Source organism: Triticum aestivum, chromosome 4D (assembly GCF_018294505.1).
Source record: "Triticum aestivum cultivar Chinese Spring chromosome 4D, IWGSC CS RefSeq v2.1, whole genome shotgun sequence".
Taxonomy (NCBI): Eukaryota; Viridiplantae; Streptophyta; class Magnoliopsida; order Poales; family Poaceae; genus Triticum; species Triticum aestivum.
In genome coordinates, this window is record NC_057805.1 from 138,488,070 (window position 1) to 138,507,381 (window position 19,312).

Consider the following 19,312-nt stretch of genomic DNA (forward strand, 5'->3'; position numbering starts at 1 on the left):
TTAAATCGCAAACATTCTTTTATTAACCGTATGTGTACGTGTCCTTTTATTCTCCTCTCGCACGTCTTGTCACCCTGCTATCGCAGACGGGTTCGAGCGCAAGCTTGAGCAACACGCGGGGGCGTTCTTTTGGCCAAACGGTGGCTCGAAGTGGTGCCAATGCATCGTCGGTGAGCCCGTTCCCGCACAAGCGCGCAGGTTCCCGTGCAAACTTCCCGCCCGACTCGGTGAAATCCCCCAAAATCTTAATGCTTACCAGCCTGCTATATAAACCCTCACGCCCGACGAGTCATGCGTCGCATTTTCCCCTCCCTCCCTGTAGCTTATCTCATCTACTTCTCCCACAATCGCCAATGGCACCGGTCTGTCGTTGTTGCTCAGCCACTCCACCGTCATCAGAGGACAGCTCCAGCTGGGAGGCTACACCGCGGCGGCGGCGCAGCCCCGGTGTAGTGTAGTGCGTGTGGCATCCCTGTTGGGTGTGCGCGGAACACCCACCACACGCTCCGCCGCCGCTGCCCAAAGACAGTTGTTGCCGGCTGCCATTGCCACCACCCCACCGTCTGCTGCCGTGGCCGCCACACCACCGCCGAAAGCCAGGGCCATCGCCGGCTCCGCTGCAGCGACCCGAAGGCGGGAGGTGGCCGTTGTGGCCGCCAGTCCACTGTCGGCCACTGTGGCCATCACCAGCTCTGCCACCAAGGCCCGAAGGCGGGAGGTGGTGGTCTTGGCCACCACCCCATCATCGACTGCCGTGGCCGCCAGCCCACCGTCGACTACTGGGGTCATCACCCGCTCCGCCACCACTGCTAGAAGGCGGGAGGCGGAGGTGGATGCCCCCACGCGCATCAGCGACCTTGCGCACTACATTGAGTTCCTGCGGGAGGAGGAGGAGCGCCTCGTTGAGCACGCAAAGAGCCTTACCACCGTTGTGGCCGCAGCACACGCCGCCGCAGAGGCGAGGAATCATGAGATCTACGAGTTGTCCCACCGCTTCGAGAGGGGTCGTCTGGAGCGGTAGAGGGCGTTCAAGGTGAGCATCGCTGAAGGTGCAGCAGCACCAGGAACCCTCTTGCAGTTGTCCAGCTCATCGGTAGGCTCCTCCTCCTCTACCTCTTACTGATCATGCTCGGCAGAGGAGAGGCTGCTGGAAGTAGTACAAATCCCCTCCATAGTAGTACTAGTATTTAGGGGCTATTTTGTTCAGTTCATCTGACTATAGATGTGGTTGAACTGTAGTACGGACTTAAAATTAGCTAGTATATATAGTTGAACTAGCTATTTCAGTACGTGGTTGGCAACAATTGGGGAAAATTTTGGTTGGTTCAGCTATCAAGTTGAACTATTTATACAAAGAACGACTGCTTAATCTATGAATAAAATCTATGCTTACTGAATTTTAGTTGCAAAATTAGATAGTGCTAGTGATTTTTAGCTGCAAATTTTGACAAATGGCAGGGTTACAAGGTTGACAAAGGGCAATGTTACTAGATCAACAAATTTCAATCTTTCCAGTTTGACAAATGGCAATATCCCCAATATAACAGATGCAAATTTGTCAAATTGTCTGTACATGGTTGCACACGGATCATCCAAAAAACCCGTTTGCGTTGAAGGGATGTATAAACCCTGTGTGCCAGATTTTCTCTTGGCTTAGCGGCGAAGTCTTGCTGTGCATACTGTATTCAATCTGAACCGTTTGCGTTGAAGAGATGTACAAATCCTGCACGGTAAATTTTCCCTTGTCTTACTAGGGAAGACCATAGCTCTCACTTTGCATATGGGTGTTCTATCTAAAAAGTTTGCGATCAAGAGCTGCACAAATCCTGCTCAGCACATTTTCCCTTGGCTTACTGGGGAAGCTGTCGGTTTGCATACGAGTGTTCTATCTAAAACGTGTGTGATCAAGAGCTGCACAAATCCTGCTTTGCACATTTTCCCTTGGCTTCCTGTGGAAGCTGTCGATTTGCATACGGGCGTTCTATCAAAAACGTTTGCGATGAGTGTTTTATATTTTAAAACCATTGATGATCTTTTAAAGAAAATTGTTTGATAAGTATATATAGTCAGAGAGAAAAAAGCAAGTTCATTCAAACCATATCTTTCATTCAGTCACACTGCGAATTTATATTCAGACGATCGAGATGCAGTATTAACCCCCAAAAAACTAATTCCAGTAGTAGCGGAGGCGGCGTGCCGCGCCGGTGTTGTCATTGTCGTCCTCTGGGACGACGTTGTTGAAGTCTTCAAGGCAGCACATAATGTTATTCACTATGTCGTTGCGCGATCGATGGGCAGGGTGCGGGAGGACGACAACTCGCGGCGCTGCAAGGTAGCGGTCAACGGCGACATCCCATGCCGCTGAGGGGGGCGCGCTCACGGGCACGGGCGGTGGGTGCAGGCAAACGCACGTGATCGGCGTCGCGGTGGGTGCAGGGGCGAGCACGGGCACGGGCGCGTACACGAGCTCGCGTGGGTCCACGGAGACCTTGCTAACGCCCGCGGCTTCCAGCTCTGCGATATTGCTCAGCGACCAGCCCGTCAATGCTATGGGGATGGTCGCTGGCGCGGGCGCAAGGATGGGAGCTGGGATGGGAGCGGGGGCAGCAACCATCGTGGCCAGCTCATTCAGGTCCATGTCCATGAGGCCCCATTCCTCCTTACTTTCTATATCGTCTGGCTTGGAGTCGACTTCGCCAAACTGGAAGACTAGTGGCAGATGATCCTTCTGCGCCATGGTGTTGGTGGAGGTCTACGGGAGGGGAATGGGAGGTGAACAGTAAGGCCGCCCGTATTAAACAGCGGCTCGGGCGCCATCAATGGAGAGGATGCGAGCAAGGCAGGCGGCCATGGAAGTCAAAGGGCTTGCTTCCCAGTGAGCCTGCGCAGCGTACAACTAGCATGCTTCCGGTGAGCCTACGCACTGGAGGACAGCTTGCATGCCTCCTGGTTAGCCTGCACTCGCACGCCTCCCGTCTACTCAAGGAGTTGTCTGCATGGCACCTCCCGTGATTGGTTAATAGAACGCACATGATTTAAATTATACAAAGGTTATCCATTCTCAGAGTCGAAGACACTAGATGAAGAGCACATCATGTACGCAGCAACGGATGCCTACCTTTGTTTAAATATCTACAAGGGTTGGATGAAGAAGCAGAGCCCAGTGTCCGGTTCAAGCAAAGAAGTGTCAGCAAAGAGAAAGAGGAAGAGGGACGAGGACGAAGTCGAGGACATGGACAAGGACTCCGAATAAGGTGGCAGTGCCGTTGCTCATGCTGGTTCTACTACAGTGTCAAGCGGACTAGTTGCTTAGTTTTATTTCAGGGGTGTGTTGTGCTGAGCCCCTAGCAGAACTATGTTATGTTCTTTCTCGTTATTTGAACTCTTTAGTAGTACGTACTAGTATGTCTTACTATTGTTCTTCTTGTAGTTAGTACTACTACTCATCTCTTCGCATTCCTACTGTACTTAATATGTACTGGTAGTATAATTTGGGTCAGTTGATTTGTGAAAGAAGAAGTTCGCTGGAGTGAAGGAAGAAGACGGCAGAGAAGCTACCCCCGTAGTATCTATATTAGGGTGGCAGGGTGCCCATGATCTATCTTATGAGTGTTGGGTGTGGAATGCAGTTCGCCGGAAAAAATGGATCGTGCCTGGGGTTAAACGGATGGCAGGAGTGGGGGAGCATGGCGGTGGCAGGACGTTCAGGGGAGGCCGAGGCGGTGGCGGCAGGCGGTCAGGCCTATGGCGGGCTGGCGGCTCAATGGTTGAGAGAGAAGATGAGCAGTGCATCATTTTCTGAGGATGAAGAAGCCCTTCTGGCCGTCTATGTTGCATCCAACGACTCACAAGAGTCGACTGACCCAAATTATTCCTTCAGATTGCATGATCCACGTGGCATTGAATGTCTCAAAGGTAGATTCCATGTCCGCACCCCGTTTGCGGGCGCGGCCGGCTTCTGCCGTGATAGCCACCATGCGAGCCTCCTCCGCGCGGGCGGAGACGACAATGACACGCTAACTCCTCCTCGTCGGCATGCTGGAGCACGCGCTCGTACTCCTCCTCTTCGTATGCTGCGGGCATAGACGTGGCTCGACCTGCTCACGTGCTTGGCAGCGAGGCGTCATCGCGAGGAGGGACTGCAGACGACGGTACTGCAGAGGATCTCAACCCCTCCCCCGCTCACGTCGTCTACAGTCCCTCCTCGCGATGACGCCTCGCTGCCAAGCACGTGAGCAAGTCGAGCCACGTCTATGCCCGTAGTGTACGAAGAGGAGGAGGACGAGCGCGTGCTCCAGCATGTCGAGAGGAGGAGCTAGTGTGTCCCACATGGCAGCGATAGTACTGCACCGTACAGTACTGCAGCGACTGTATGTATGCGCAACAGCGGCGGCGGCATATGGATGAGTGCGCTTATAGGAGCTTGGTAATAGGGTTGGTCAAACTTAAAAGAACACCATACTAATACGTAATCCTTTGCAAGTGCATGCATCACGGCCTCGCTTATACACCACATTAGTTAGCACAACATCAATATGGAATCCTGTGCAAGCGCGTGCACCACGGCCGCGCGGTCGATCGAAAGGTGTGTCATGGTGTCGCACTAGAAGGATGTCGATTGAACCTTTTTGTGTGTGTGTGTGAAAACAATCCCCGAATATTACTCTATTTTTTTGCTGGAAAAGTTCTTCACGCTACAATATTTCTATATATTTGTATTTAGCTTCAGCTCGTGATTATTTGGATTTGGACGTTTTAGGTGCCCCCTACAAAAAAAATTAATAGTGATTCTGTGTGTGTAACAGAAAGAGAGCGCGTGTATGTGTCTATATGTGTGTTGTGGCGGAAGGGCAATATGGAGATGGTATGCGTGTGATAGTCATAGAAAGGTGTGAATGTGCATATGATCATGTATGAGTGAGACATAGATATGCCGAGATGTTGTGTATACATTAGAGAACAGTCTTTTTTTGTGTTTTTTGTGTGTGTGTGTGAGAGAGAGGAGCATCCATAACACAATATCTGTCTCTCTCGATTCGACGTCCCTCACACAATCGCATGTAACACATGCATCAACGCACTGACACCCTCACCCAACCCCTGGTTGCCTCAAGGCCCCCACATCGCTCTCTATCTCGCACACACAATCTCTTCGTGAAAACCCTATTTGGAATGCATGTACCTCTCCGTCACATACACACCATGTACCAAGCACACACATTTATCTCTCACTATGTCTCTTTGCCTCGCAAACACACTCCCCATAGTCCTCTCTTTGTATCCCGCACACGAACTCTCTATTTATTAAAATACATTAAAACTGTGCAACTTTCCAGCCCTCTGAGGCCATCAGGTCTGTGGCCGTCCGATCTTCAATTTCAGGCATTTTCGACCGTTAGATTTGAAGTGAGTCGCACCAAATCAGCCTTCGTTCGCTAAAACTATGCAACTCTCCAGCCCTCTCAGGCCATCAGCGTCCGTGGCCATCCAATCTTTAATTTCAAGCATTTTTGACCGTCAGATTTGATGTGAATCGCACCTAATCGGCCTTCGTTCGCTATTAACGAGCGCGAACTGTGTGAGCCGCTGCTCCGATCGCTTTTTGGGTTGTCTGGGGTTAAATTGGGCCTCATGGGCCTGTAGCAGCCTCCCCTAAGCCATTCATTTCGCTAGGTCGCACGTCTCCCCCTTTCGCGTGGTGGCTCTTCCCATGGCGGTCAACCTCTGTCGCGCTCATCCCCATTCATGTACACTGATGGGATCCTGCTTCCCACTGCGCAAGGGCGCCGGTACGGTAGCCTCCCACAACCTGGCTTAGATTTCGGACGGCACCACAACTTCGGCTGGGGGCCTCAAGCATCGGCGGTGACAACGGCAGCGAACCATCGCTTGTCGGTTGGATTCCACTTGCCGGTGATTGAGGAAATAAATCGCCATGCCACTCTTCAGCGGCTACTACTTGCAGGTCTGTTACCACTCCGTGCTCTTCCATTCCTCTGCCCGCGTTATTGATGCTATTCTTTCTCCTCCCAAAATGATGCAGGTGATCTAGGTTGACTGACTCATGTGTGCTTCCAAGCTAGGATTAGCAGTTCCAGTATAATTTTTGCCTTTGGATTGTAAGTAAACTCCGTTTGGATGAGCATCCTTTTCCATTGACTAATAATAGCCAATCCAGATTTGTTTGATCTGTTTGCATTTTCTGGTATATATTTTACATATAGAGGTTCTCGGTGTACGTATAGGACCAGTAATATAATAGTTCTAGAAATTCTGTAGCCGTCTGCTATTGCAAGATAATGGATTCAGGAGAGCCAATTCTAATTGGGATAATTAAAATAGGCAGAAGGCATTACTAATCTTGACATGAAGAATCACATTATTCTGATATGTCCATGATATTTTAGTGCTCACTTTATTTTACTGATGTTCCAATTTTAGCAGTATGCAGTAATATCATATACTCTAGACCAAATTTGAATTTACCACATGACATGTGCTTTGCAGGATAAATCGGAGAACATCTTTGATGCTCCTTTGATAGAATATAATGAGAACAACATGATATGTAAGGCATGTACTACATGGATCTTGATTCGGAATTCAGCAAAACAACTCTATTGAGTACCTGCAATAAAATAGTAAATTGTTGTTCATGATCCTACAGTTTCTGAAGTCAAAAGTAGCAGTGTTTCATCTAATTGTATCCTTCAAAGCTAATAGAGTCCTTCATAATCTTTTTTGGGTGTGGTCTCTATTAGTCACTATGTATTCGCTGAGATTCTTTCATTTTGTTGAAGCTGTATGTGCATCTGCTTTTGTCCGTGCCATGGTAGGCGGCGCTGGATCATCTATGTTGAGGATGGCTTCACCGACTTGTGCATCGTCTGAGCTCTGTTTCCCTTTCCTAGGGTTTAACAAAATCGCATTTGTTATTCGTCAAGAGGAGGCCCACATGCAGCAAGGTATGGCAATGCAAAATCAATGCATGGCTTGTTCGGGACATTACAGTTCGAAGGACATGCAAATGTTTGATTCTCCATGTACAGTGTCAATCAACTGTTGATTGCAGGAGCAAGGTGTACGAAAAAAAATTGGAACCAAGATACTCATCTGGAGTTTAGTGTTTTATTGCATCAACATAACAATTCGCTGTCTTATTGCAGGTAAACAATAGTGTTCGTTTGCTGCATTCAGAATCAAGATCTATGTATTACATGCCTTGCGTATTGTATGTTGTTGTCATTATACTCTATCAAAGGACCATCTAAGTTGTTCTCTGATTTATGAATTTTCTCTACAGGGATACTGGCTACTTCCCCTTTCTTCCTCTGCCATCTTCCCAGCAACCATGGTTCCCATACCACTGCTCATTGCAAGGTTCCGTCTGCCTTCCCTCTCACTCTCACAGGAACGCTCACTGGCAGCACACAGGCCTTTCCTGACAGTGCCATGGCACCTCTCTGTAGGTGAGCGACACTGCCATTTCCTTCCAAGTGTGCCATATTTTCTTTTTTAAGTTATTACATGCTGATTTACAGGTTGGTTTAGTCTATTGTATCATGCCTCTAATTCTGCTCCATGCTCAAGTCAACATGACACTTCTTCCCCCAAATTTTTTCTCGAATTATTCTATGTTAGTTCGGTTTGTCCTATCAGGCCGAATGAGCTGTCCACATCTCCATGTACAAAGGGTTAGTATACATCTACATAATCAGATGCTGGAGGAAATGTAGCATAATATATCTAATCATATTATATGCTTTACTTACAATGGTGCCTGCTCAGTGTAGCCATTTACTCATGAAATGTAACGTTTCTTTTTACAGAAAATAGACAAGATGGGGACAACAAATTTTCTTTCTCCCAATTCTGGCACCCCCATCAATTGCTTAATTTTTCATTACAATTTTAATGTCAATATTTTTCCTTAAGAAATTTTGCTAACCGTGGCTTCATTGCTAATCAGTTTATGGTTCATGTACTTGCCCAAAACATAATGTTTAGTTGTAGTTGAGCAAACACAACTAGATCGTGTTAATGCATAAGTGAAATCAACAGTCTTGAGGAACCTAAAATCTAAGGTATATATGCACTGCGATATGTTTTACTATCCTCCTGTTAAATTCCAAGGTCTTTATCTTGAGGATCATTGTATATTGGTATTTTGTTGCTCTTTCACTAGAAGATGATGCCAACTTGTTTTCTAATTTGTATATGATAAAACTGCAACATGTCATAAAAAGCAGGTTTGGAAGAATGGTATTTTTTAAAGCAAGTTTGGAAGAATGGTATTTATCTAAATTACGGACAACAAATGCCAGAATGGAATAAAAAGTAAATATTCATTAACACTTGAACACATTTGTTGGAATATAGTGGTTGCTGTATGATCTTGAAGCATGTATTGCATTGTAACAATACAAGGCACGTGCTACTGTTTGACATGTGATCTTACATTGGTATTATTATCCCTGATTTTCTTTTAGCGACTACTATATGATCTTTGAAGTATCTAATCCAACGTTTATGGAGCATCAAGTGGCTGGGTTGAGAAGAGAAGTTATTTGTTGGACCTACAAGGCGCAGAAATCTAGCTGGCAACAGAATTATTTATATTTACGAATGCAGTAATATGCAATACATAGTGTGTTTTTTAGAATTACTTATGTGTCATGTTGGAAACAATGTTGCTGGTGCCTTTACGTGTTACTACTGCTTTATTGTTCATGTATAATGCCTTCACATATTTGTGCCAAGCTAACATTCAATATATATTACAAACAGACGGGCGGAGCAACGCGCGTCAACGATGATCTAGTATTGCTTAAACATTGACGTTGTCTTGCACCATTAGCATCTCTTGCATGCTCACTATGCATACACATTCTCTCCATAGGTTTGATTTCTCTCAATATTTGACACACACACAGTCCCCCCCACCCACCCCCCGAGCACACTATCTATCCCCATCCAAGGTTATATAGCAACCACTGCCGTTGTGCTTATCTGCACCCCTACATGCACACCACCTTGATCTTCAAGGAGGGCATCAGGAAGAACGAAGACGACGACCAGACCGCACTAGAGACTGCAGGGCCATTTAGAAGCAGGATGATGTGATGACGGCTGAGTAACTCCTTTCCTCTTTCTCTCTCGCACAAAATTATCAATCCCTCAGCCCGCAAGATTCCCCTCTAGTCCATGTTCTTTTGAGCTCTGTCATCAAACCTTTTATCTCTTCTCCCACATACACAAAATCTCAATGCACACGCATCTCACTCCTTATATTACATGTCTCCATCTTCCTCACAGACCTAACTTCTTCTTATGTATACATATATATCCCTCTCTTGCACACTTCCTCTCTCTCTCTATCTTGGTTTCTCTCCTACTGTCTCGCCCACATATATACAATCTTTCCCGTCCTCTGTCTCTTTCTTCCACTAGGTGTATATCTTGTGTGTTGACCGCACGCGTCTCTCTCCCGCCATTGCTCCATCTTCACAAACTCTCTATGATTCACAATGTGTTCTGAAAATTGCTTTAGACTGGATCATGTAGAGTTACTAGAAAGAGGCTCGTGCGTTGCATGGAACATCAAGATGCATTTATATGAGTAGTTTATCTTGTGGGAGATAAGGATGAACGAGGGAAGGCCTTATCTACAAATGTGGAGAGAGGTGCAGCTATCTTTTTGCAAAATTGTCATAGTTTCCTTCCTATCCATCAAATATAGATTGGATGGCCTATATAGCAGGATGGCAGGCACACCATCATCAACAACTCCGTTTCTTATAAGAGTAGAGATGGTTGGTTTTGTTGCATCCAACAAATTAATAACTATGAAATGCATTTAGATTTTCATTTGAGTTGGATTATGCGAGGTTGAGCATATTGTGAAGTACTATAGACCCGGTATTCATCTTGGAATTCAACAATGCTTCTAAATATTGAATTTTATAAACCATTACATTCGAAGTCAGTAGCTTAATATATTTATTTCACAATTACAACAAATAATTAATGCCATGACAAACTAAGAAAACATATGTGTACTCCCTCCGTTTTTATTAAGTCCGCGTATTAGCATTGGTCAAAGTCAAGTTTTATAAACTCTGACAAAGTTTATAAAAAATATTAACATATACAACAACAAATCAATACCATTAGATTCATTATTGAATGCACTTTCACATCATACAGATTTGTTATGGTAAATGTTTATATTTTTCCTATAAACTTGGTCGAACTTTAGGAAGTCTGACTTCAGTCAAACCTAGCATGCAGAGTAAATAAAAACGGAGGGAGTACAATACTCCTAGCTGCTCAGCCCAATCACACAACACGCCACACGGGGAGTAGGGAGTAGTACAGTGTTACAAATTTTCAGGTCGGCGGCAAAATCTCCCGCTTCCATCGAGATCGCCCATGACTCAGATTCGACCAATGCAAAGTTACCATCATACCCTTGGTCGAACAGGCCGACGTATGCCGGTTGGTCGGGGGCTGTTTTGGTAACTTCATGTTCACCCCACCTATCCAACCCCACATCGGCACCCAGAGTACTCCTCATTACTCCCCATTTTCTATCCCCATCGCAAAATAGAATTCTCCACGGCACTTCAGCACCTTCGTGCCCCTCCCCTTCTTCATCGGTGCACGCGTCCACCGCAGCGCATTTGCCTCATCGACGATGTCGTATGCCGCACTTGGGCCGGTCCGCCTTCGCTATCATACATGGAGCCGCTTCCCCGGTGCCGTCTTCCACGGTCTCGAATCTGCTTCCCGGAAGCCAATGCCAAGCGCAGCAGGACCACTGTCGTCAACAATGAACTGACTCCCGTTGCTGACCATGATGCACAGACGCCGTTGCGACCTTCGTACTCCTCCTGGATTGGTAATGTGTATATTGATTCTCTTAGAAGTACATGTGCAGTTCCGGTTATGTTCATGCCTACCCTTCAAATTTCCTGGCTGCTATTGTTCCTGTAAAAGTATTTGGTTATAGCTTGCATTGTCCAACAAAATATCATCTTGTAATTATGTGTCGCTCCTGTATTACGTTGTGCTTGGGCAGGTTCTTCATCTGTAACCAGTAGTGTCACAAATGATGGAAGTTTTTTAGAATAGCAGGGAGGTGATCCCCCTGTTCTATTCACTCAAAATGAAACCACAACGTAGTTCAAGCAAAATTGAAAAGCCACATAGCAGGATATTAAAAATCACACGTGCTAACATGGCAGATGAGTGCTTTAATGTTGCCCACAAGATGCGTGACTATTACTATATTTTTCTTGCCATGTTGAGATTTTAAAACTACGAGTGCGAACATACAGAGGAGCAATGAAGACCAAATACACGATGTTGGGGTCATCTTCAGGGAACGTGGCAAGTTAAAGAGGAGTTGCACCAAACTTAGGAAACGAGCTTTGGTAAGTAGCAACCTTTCAATTACTTTGACATTGAGAACCTGACTAGCAGTGGTGGATGTTTTGTGTGTCCTTGATGGTTTCGTTAATGAAATCGTAGGGAGCCCCTTTTGATCATTTTTTTACTTTGACATGGTATGTCTCTGGCAGCAGTAGTGAACAGAGGACCAGGCTAGGCCCTGGGCAAGCCCCGAGCCCAAAACAGCGTCAAACCATGTTGTCTGCTTGGCTAGGGTTCTTGCCATGCAATCCAGCAGTGTGGCAGACTATTAAACTATAATAGGCAAGACAAACAATTTCCTATACACTTGATTAGGCTCTCAATCATTTGTAGGATCTCAATTTACTCAGTGGACCCACCATACCATAGGATCAATCTTTTGTAATTTAGTGTTGAAGCTAGTCAGCCAAACGCGCCTATAGACGCCTTGGAGATCATCTGCTTGTCGGTTGTTTTGCTGCAGCAACCCTTGGCTTAGTGCACCCCTCTGCTGGTTTTTCTATTTCTCTTAGCCTTGTGTTCTTCGATGTATATGTCGTAGTTTCTATAAGCTGGCTCTGCTTGATATGTAATAAGCACAGTCTTAATTGTCCTAATGCTTTCCTTTTTAGCTTGATGTAGGAAGTGGGTGTTCTCACCTTGTAGTTTGTTTTTATATTTCTGCTTTTGAATTCACTTCTCCTAGTCCTATTTATCGGGCTTCTACATAATAGATCTGGGGAGCTCTGACTATTAATCTAAAAAAGAAGTAACTTTTTCATGTCAGGAAGCAGTTCCTACGAGGAGAGAAGTATGGTCAACCTCGACACCATGTTTCCAAAATGAGGCTGGATTACACACAAGGTGCCATTTCCCTAATGACGTCGGATTAGACACAAGGTCCAAATTCCTAGATGATGTTGGATTACTCACAAGCTAGGTGGAGTCGTCAACTGTTCGCGTCCTTGTTGCTCTAGTAAAGACTGAAAGAAAATGTGCAACAACCCTTGAGAATGTAGCTGAGTTCCTAAGAAGCGAAAAGAGCAATCAGATGCTCTCTTCACCCAAGCCAAAGAAGAGATGGAAGAAGCGGGAAAGAAGCTAGCAGAGGCAGATGATGTCTGCTAGAACTACGTCGGTATTTTCCCAAAGAGAAAGGGATGATGCAGCACAGCAACGGTTGGTATTTCCCTCAGTGATGAGACCAAGGTTATCGAATCAATAGGAGAACCACACAACACTACGTGAACGGCGCCTGCACACAAATAATAAATACTCACAACCCAACGTATTAAAGGGTTGTCAATCCCATTCGGGTAACGGCACCAGAAATTGGCAAATGGACGTGAGAGAGTTGTAATAAATTGATAGATAGATCGCCAAATCTAAGATAAAGTGCAGCAAGGTATTTTTGTATTTTTGATTTAATAGATCTGGAAATAAATGCAAATAAAAATAGATTGCGAAAGAAAATATATTAAAGAAGAGACATGGGGGCCGTAGATTTCACTAGTGGCTTCTCTCGAGAAAATAGCAAACGCTGGGTAAACGAATTACAGTTGGGCAATTGAAAAAAATTCAAATAATCATGACGATATCAATGATCATTATATAGGCATCACGTCCAAGATTAGTAGACCGACTCCTACCCGCATCTACTACTATTACTCCACACATTGTAACATCCCAAAATTCTAAATTTTGGAATGTTATATAAAATAGATACTTCTGCTTGGTTGTATGATTGCTTGAGTGAAATTGACTGAAATTCGTATCTGTTTGAAAGTTAAATGAGAGGGAATAAAAGGACTTTCCCAAACTTTCATTTTGCATTTTGATGTCCGTGAATTCAAATACTTTTCAAATACAAAACCCTAGAGAGAAGATGACATGACTTCTTCCATTTATTGAAATGAAAAGGGTTTTGAAAAGATTTGAATTTTATTTGGAAATATTTTCCAATTCAAAAACTTTAAGCAACTCAATGATTTTCATGAGAGAAGATAAAATGACTTCTTCAAAAGATATGAAATATGAGTTGGAAGTTTAAAAGGATCTAATTTAAAGTCATTTTGGAAATTATTTTCAATTTGGAGTATTTGGGTTTTATTCAAATTAATTTTCTCCAAAAATAAAATATATGGAAAATAGGGTAACATCATTCCCTACAGTAGAAAAATTTGAGAGAAATAAATTTGAAATCATTTTGGTGTTTTTAAAATGATTTTTATGAGGTTTTATTGCAGCAGTAGCACTCTTTGCTTTATTTGAATTTTTTGTATTTTACTTGACGCTAGAAAAATGTTCACGTTGTAGAAAATCTTTTTTTGAAAATTTTGATATATAATATGCCTATATAAAAATTTTATTTTATTTTTCTTTATTCGGTTTCCGTCTGTTTCTATTTAAAAAATAACAAAAACTGTACATGTGGCCCATCACTAACTGCCGCCCAGGTGCACATCATAGTACCAGCGGGCGCCCCATCTTTTTTTTCTTTTCCTATATGGGCCAGGCCAAGCCAGCCTTTTCCTATTTTTTTTCTTAGGACGAATTTTGTTTAAAAAAAAACTGCAGCAGCCCCGCCGGCCGACCCGCCTTACGCGTTTAGGCCCATGCGACGCGCCTTCTCTGTTTCGTTTTCTTTTCATCTACTCCCTCCGTTCGGAATTATTTGTCGCGGAAATGGATGTATCTAGATGAATTTTAGTTCTAGATACATCCATTTCCGAGACAAGTAATTCCGAACGGAGGGAGTATATGTTTAGTCTCACATTGCCTAGCCTTTGACCCCTAAACCTTTTTTCCACCTATAAATATAGACCCATAGAGCCTCCAAAAATCATCCGACTCGGGTTAAATTAATATTTTGGTTTGACTAGATTCCTTAAAGAAAAATATTTTTCTCCTCTCCGGCGCGACTTTTGAGAATTGTCTCCTCTCTCTGAAGTCATCTTTTCTCTGCCTTATAAAGGTATCTTTCTTTGTTTTTTTTTCTTTTTTATACTTCCGTAGTTTATTATTTCTAGACTAATACGATAGAATAATTAGATTATCAATTAGTCTACGTATTTATACGTTAGACCTTAGCCGTAGCTATTTTTCTTTCATAAAACAGCTTGGCCCTGATTTTTCAAATAACCATAACTTTTCACTCGTTTATCCAAATTAGATAAAACCAGCGCCTATAGTTTCATCTTGTTCTCACCTATCCAGTTAACCTGTCACGTCAACTTTTTGAAATTTTCAAATTTCGAATTTTGTTCAGATTCATATTCAAACTTCTTTTGAACATAACTTGAGTTTCGTACCTCCGATTTAGTTGATTCTTTTTGCAAATCGAAGCTCTTGACTTAAACTTTCTGATAAGGCCAAATTCACATAATTTTGGTACTGTTAGAAATTGTTTTATGTTGCAAGAGTTATTTGCTTGGTTTTGATGTTTTCCGAACTGTCTTCTTCGTTCTTCCCGATCTTTTGAGTGATTGCTTATGCGTGGTTACTATTGCTTGCGTACGATAGATTGACCGGAGTGTGACGAGTAGAAATTATCAAGAGTTTTGAGTGCGAATCATCTTCATCAACAGTAAAGGCAAGTTCACACTTTGATCATATCCCTTTCATCCCCTGTTTTTATGCATTAGTTTCACCCTCAAACATTGCATGAGTAGGATTGATAACATGTGGGTGTTGGGAAGTAGTTGATGAGGTAGGAACCTATTGCCCTGCATTCAAACCTTGGGAGTTACTACTACGTTATGCTTATACTGCTATGCTATGCTCGTAGACGTGGATTGGTTTGAGAGAATTCATGAAAGATGCGAGAGTTATTATTATCTAAGGAAACTTAAGGTGGCTACTTTAATACACATCTGGGTGGATTGGTTGGGGCACCTGGAGAACCCAGTGCTTGCCCAAGGGGATCCCGGAGGACCCGTGTGATCACCCTATGGAATGCCACCCAGGCTCAAAGGGATCATAAGATTATTCATGCTAGAAACTTCCGTGTGCAGCCACAAGCTATTATGGGCTCTAGCATAGTTGAGTAAGTTGCATGAGCTCTTGAAGAGGTGGATCAGCAGGTAGAGGGATGTAGGTTGGTATGGTCTACCCGGAGTAAAGAGCTAATGTTTCTGAAAGACTGTGTCTCGGTCATCCGTTTCTCAAACACCATGTAGTGCGAGAAATCCAACGGAGGCGATCGAGTCTTGTGGGGAAAAGTGCACAAACCTCTGCAGAGTGTACAAACTAATCATGATTAGCCGTGTCCCCGATTATGGACATCTTAAGTATATGGTTCTTGGATTATCATGTTGATCTCAACACTTTATTTAATTAACTTGATTGGGTTAATGATTATTATTTTGGGATTGAGTTGGAGGAACCTTCTCAATATGTTGTCAACCAACTTTGTAGTTAAATAAAATATATTCCTTTGTAGTAGGGAAAAATTGGCTTTTCGCAAAAACTTTATAACCATAGAGCCTTTCCACCAGCCATATATGCATGTAGTGATAGTTATTATTCATCATTATCCTATGGTGTGAATTTGCCAGTACATTCAATGTACTGACCCTTTGTGGCTGCAACGTCTCATGTTGCAGGATATCTTACGATGAGTAAGTGATACGTTAGGGTTACGATTTCTACACTCAACTTTGCCGTTGGTATTGATGGGAATCCACAACCTTGTTGTTACTTCCGCTATTTGGATTGAGGTAATAGTATTTACGTTACTTTATACATGTGATTTACCTCTGTTATAAATCCTCGAGTACTGTGTGTGTCAGCATACCGATCCAGGGATGACACTTAAGAACAGAGACTTGGCCGTCTGAGGTCGGGTCGCTACAAGATGGTATCAGAGCACATGTTGACTGTAGGGCGTGACCCTAGAAACTGGCAAGCCCATAGGAAAGATTTTCTCTACAACTTTCTTTTCAAAAGATCTTTTACCTCTCTTCTCTTCTGAGCTTATTCAAATATTCCCTTTTAGTTAGACTATACCCCTTTCCCCTTTTGACCACACGAAGATTCAACTAATGCGACCACTCCAAGAAGTACAAGACATCGGACAACCAAGACCACTTCGGAATGAAGAGGATTTTACCGTGCATTATGATAATGGAAACTACAATGGTTGAAGACTCCGAAGACTATGAGGATTTGAAGGCTCTGAAGAATTCCCAGATTTGTATGACCTCGGAAGGCTACCCTTATGGAACTTGGCAGACTATGGAAGCTGTCAATACCCGAGATCAAGATGTATCGGAGAAAGACCGGAACATGGAGCATTAGAACTCAAAGTTTTTGTCAAGAAAACCCTAAGGCAGGAGATATCAATTATGGAATGATAGCTCATGGCAATGACAAGGGCAGAAACACGACTATCCATGGTATTATCGCCCGCTTATGCTCTTGGCACCGTGCTGAGTTAAGCATGCATTTTTTTGGAAGGATTGGATGGGAGAATGCTGATGGAGCACCTATCAGCAAAAGATGAAGTTTAACCTTAGCTGGTGTATCACCGGGATCTGGAGAATTACATCAGGAGTTTTAAGATGGACCTGCAGGAAGCCGTATTTTGACAAAGAAGCATTTCGTGAAGAACTCGGGACCAGAAACTAAAAGTAGCCAAGCTGGAGGAGCAAAACCTCGAGATACCAGAGATTCGTCAGGAACTGGAGGACAGTAGGACCATGGTTCATGCCAAGGATGTTGAAACCCAGAAGTTTGGAACGCAACTCCAGAAATATTAAAGGACGTCATGATAGACTTTGCGACAACAGAGATGATCTGGCAAAAGAACTTGAGTAGGACAAGCATGATCGGAAGAAGCCATCGGAGACATGAACAAGAATCGAAGAGTTTGATGACTTTGAAGATTTATTAACCTTTAGAAGACCAAACCCATGTTATATACCTACGTAGATGCGACGATTGTGAGCTGTCATTTGTTTGATGTTTTTCCGACAGCCACAATAAAAATATGTCTTTTCAAAACTTTTGGTTGTATTGTGTGCATCCCTCTCTATCTCTCTTATCCCACCCCAGAGCCCTTAGAACCAATAGAGGATGAATGGAGATGAGCTTGTATTTTCTGGACCGATGAGTCAATTGGAGACAGACCGATGGATTCAGAACATGGAAGATCATATGAAGAATAACACTATAGCTGGAAAGGATATGACCCAGCATGCTCTTCAGTGCTTTGAAAGAGGTGCTGCTACTTGGTGGAGGATGTACCAAACCATGAAGGGATGGCAAGGAGTAACCACTTGGAAGGAATTTAAGTTGACTCTGCTAAAATTTCGGTTTGTGTCCCAAAATTGAAGCCTTATGGAAAGGATATGAAGAAACTTGTGCATGCAAGCTTTGTGGAGAAATAGGACACAACCATAAAGAACACAAGGATGAATGCCCTCATTGTGAAGGAAGTCACCCAGCTGAAGAATGCCCAACTAGGCAGATTACTTGTTTCTTGTGTGAAGGGACTACCCACTACCCTGCTCAGTGTCACATTTACCCCATGGTACAAAGAACCATCCAGCAGAAGAAAGAAGCAATGAAAGGAGCCCTCATGGAAATTTTAGAAGAACCAGTGATGAAGGAAGAGGTGGAGGACACACCCAAAGAAGAACCAATTAAACCCTGCACCAAGTCATGCTATTCATGTGGAGAAGAAGCACACATCTCCCAGAATTGTATGAATGGGGATCTAGTAGAATTCCCGACGGAGGAAGTAGAGTATGACCCACAGGAAATAGAAGCCCTGATTGGAACGGAAAAGTCCAGGAAGAGAAGTAGATTGGATTCCAGGAAGGACCTGAGTCATATCACCTGTTTCAGGTGCAAGGAGTCAGGGCACTACTTCAACAGTTGCCCAAAAAGAAACCTCGAGACATGTCAGAAGTAATATGTTTTCGTTGTAATGAAGCAGGGCACTTTGCCAGAGATTGTCCCAAGGAGAAGGAGACTTGTGATAATTAGTTGTGTCTTTGAGAAGTAGTAGTAGTAGTAGTAGTAGTAGTAGAGTAGTAGAGTAGGAACAACTCTTTTGTATTGAAGTGTTGAGTTGAGGCATGTAATGGAAATGCAGGAGATTGTAATAATTGGAGAATCAATAAAGTTAGCATCGTTGGTACCGATATGGATTTTATAAGTTGTTACTCTATGAAGAAAGATTTTGACCATTTTCGAGGATATGAGAAATATGGTCTATGGAGGAATTGGAGCATTTTAAGGGTGGTAGTACCCTATGAGAACACTTGAACCCTGGAGAAGATAAATGATATTCCACGGAGTGGACGTTGGACAAGATAATTACTAGTTTTGTCTCGATATGTGGCATATCCCAAGGATATATGAAGTACTATTGGATATAAACGAGGTATGATGTTGGTAATATGGAGCAATTGTAACTCCATGATGAGTCGGGAGTAATCACGTCTTAGTTTTGGTACCCGTAGAAGGAAGAGAGACAGTATAATTGGATGGATTTAAGAATGCCAGGAAGCTGGATGTTGGAATAAGGATCAGTTGCCCTGATGATGAATTCAAGGTTTGCAAGTGATGAGATGGGCCATAACCCACAGGCCCCAGGACCTGCCAAGAAGCAAGCACATTCTTGCTGAAGGAAAAACCCTGGAAGAAGTTACGATTTATCGACAGACGATTTTATAGGAGTTAACGCAAAACCTGAGAGTTGTGAAGAAACGATAGATGTTTGTTTGGCTTGCAGAATCAATGGATTTATCCGAACTTGGTTCGTCGACAAGAGAAATTCTGCAATGCTTGTGAGGATGACCGAGTGTTAGAATGCGAGATTCGCTAAACCATGTACAGGTAATGATTTGGGTGCGGGATGGATTGATCACCATACCGACTTACTCTTATTATT

General features: G+C 43.6%; 1 protein-coding gene across 10 annotated transcripts; it reads left to right on the plus strand.

Moving 5' to 3' along the window:
* Positions 1 to 5,665: 5,665 nt before the first annotated feature.
* LOC123096883 (uncharacterized) lies at positions 5,666 to 8,815 on the plus strand. Of its 10 annotated transcripts, none has more exons than XR_006446732.1 (5): positions 5,666 to 5,965; positions 6,044 to 6,119; positions 6,508 to 7,166; positions 7,304 to 7,469; positions 7,542 to 8,815. XR_006446732.1 is itself a non-coding variant. In XM_044518666.1 (4 exons), the coding sequence occupies exons 1-4, from the start codon at positions 6,490 to 6,492 to the stop codon at positions 7,443 to 7,445; spliced, it is 480 nt and encodes a 159-aa protein (XP_044374601.1). In that variant the 5' UTR covers positions 5,666 to 6,489; the 3' UTR covers positions 7,446 to 8,815. The 10 variants fall into 10 exon arrangements, 1 of the variants encoding a protein (XP_044374601.1); XR_006446733.1 differs by having other exon boundaries at positions 8,490 to 8,815; XR_006446726.1 differs by having other exon boundaries at positions 6,508 to 6,965; positions 7,050 to 7,166; positions 7,304 to 8,815.
* The last annotated feature ends 10,497 nt before the right edge of the window (positions 8,816 to 19,312 follow it).

Bases quoted from the DNA above. Each gene is read 5' to 3' on its own strand.
- LOC123096883 (XM_044518666.1), top strand. From the start codon at position 6,490: ATGACATGTGCTTTGCAGGATAAATCGGAGAACATCTTTGATGCTCCT. The intron at 6,569-6,800 runs GTAAGGCATGTA...ATTTTGTTGAAG, and splicing joins TAATGAGAACAACATGATAT to CTGTATGTGCATCTGCTTTT. The intron at 7,167-7,303 runs GTAAACAATAGT...TTTTCTCTACAG, and splicing joins AATTCGCTGTCTTATTGCAG to GGATACTGGCTACTTCCCCT.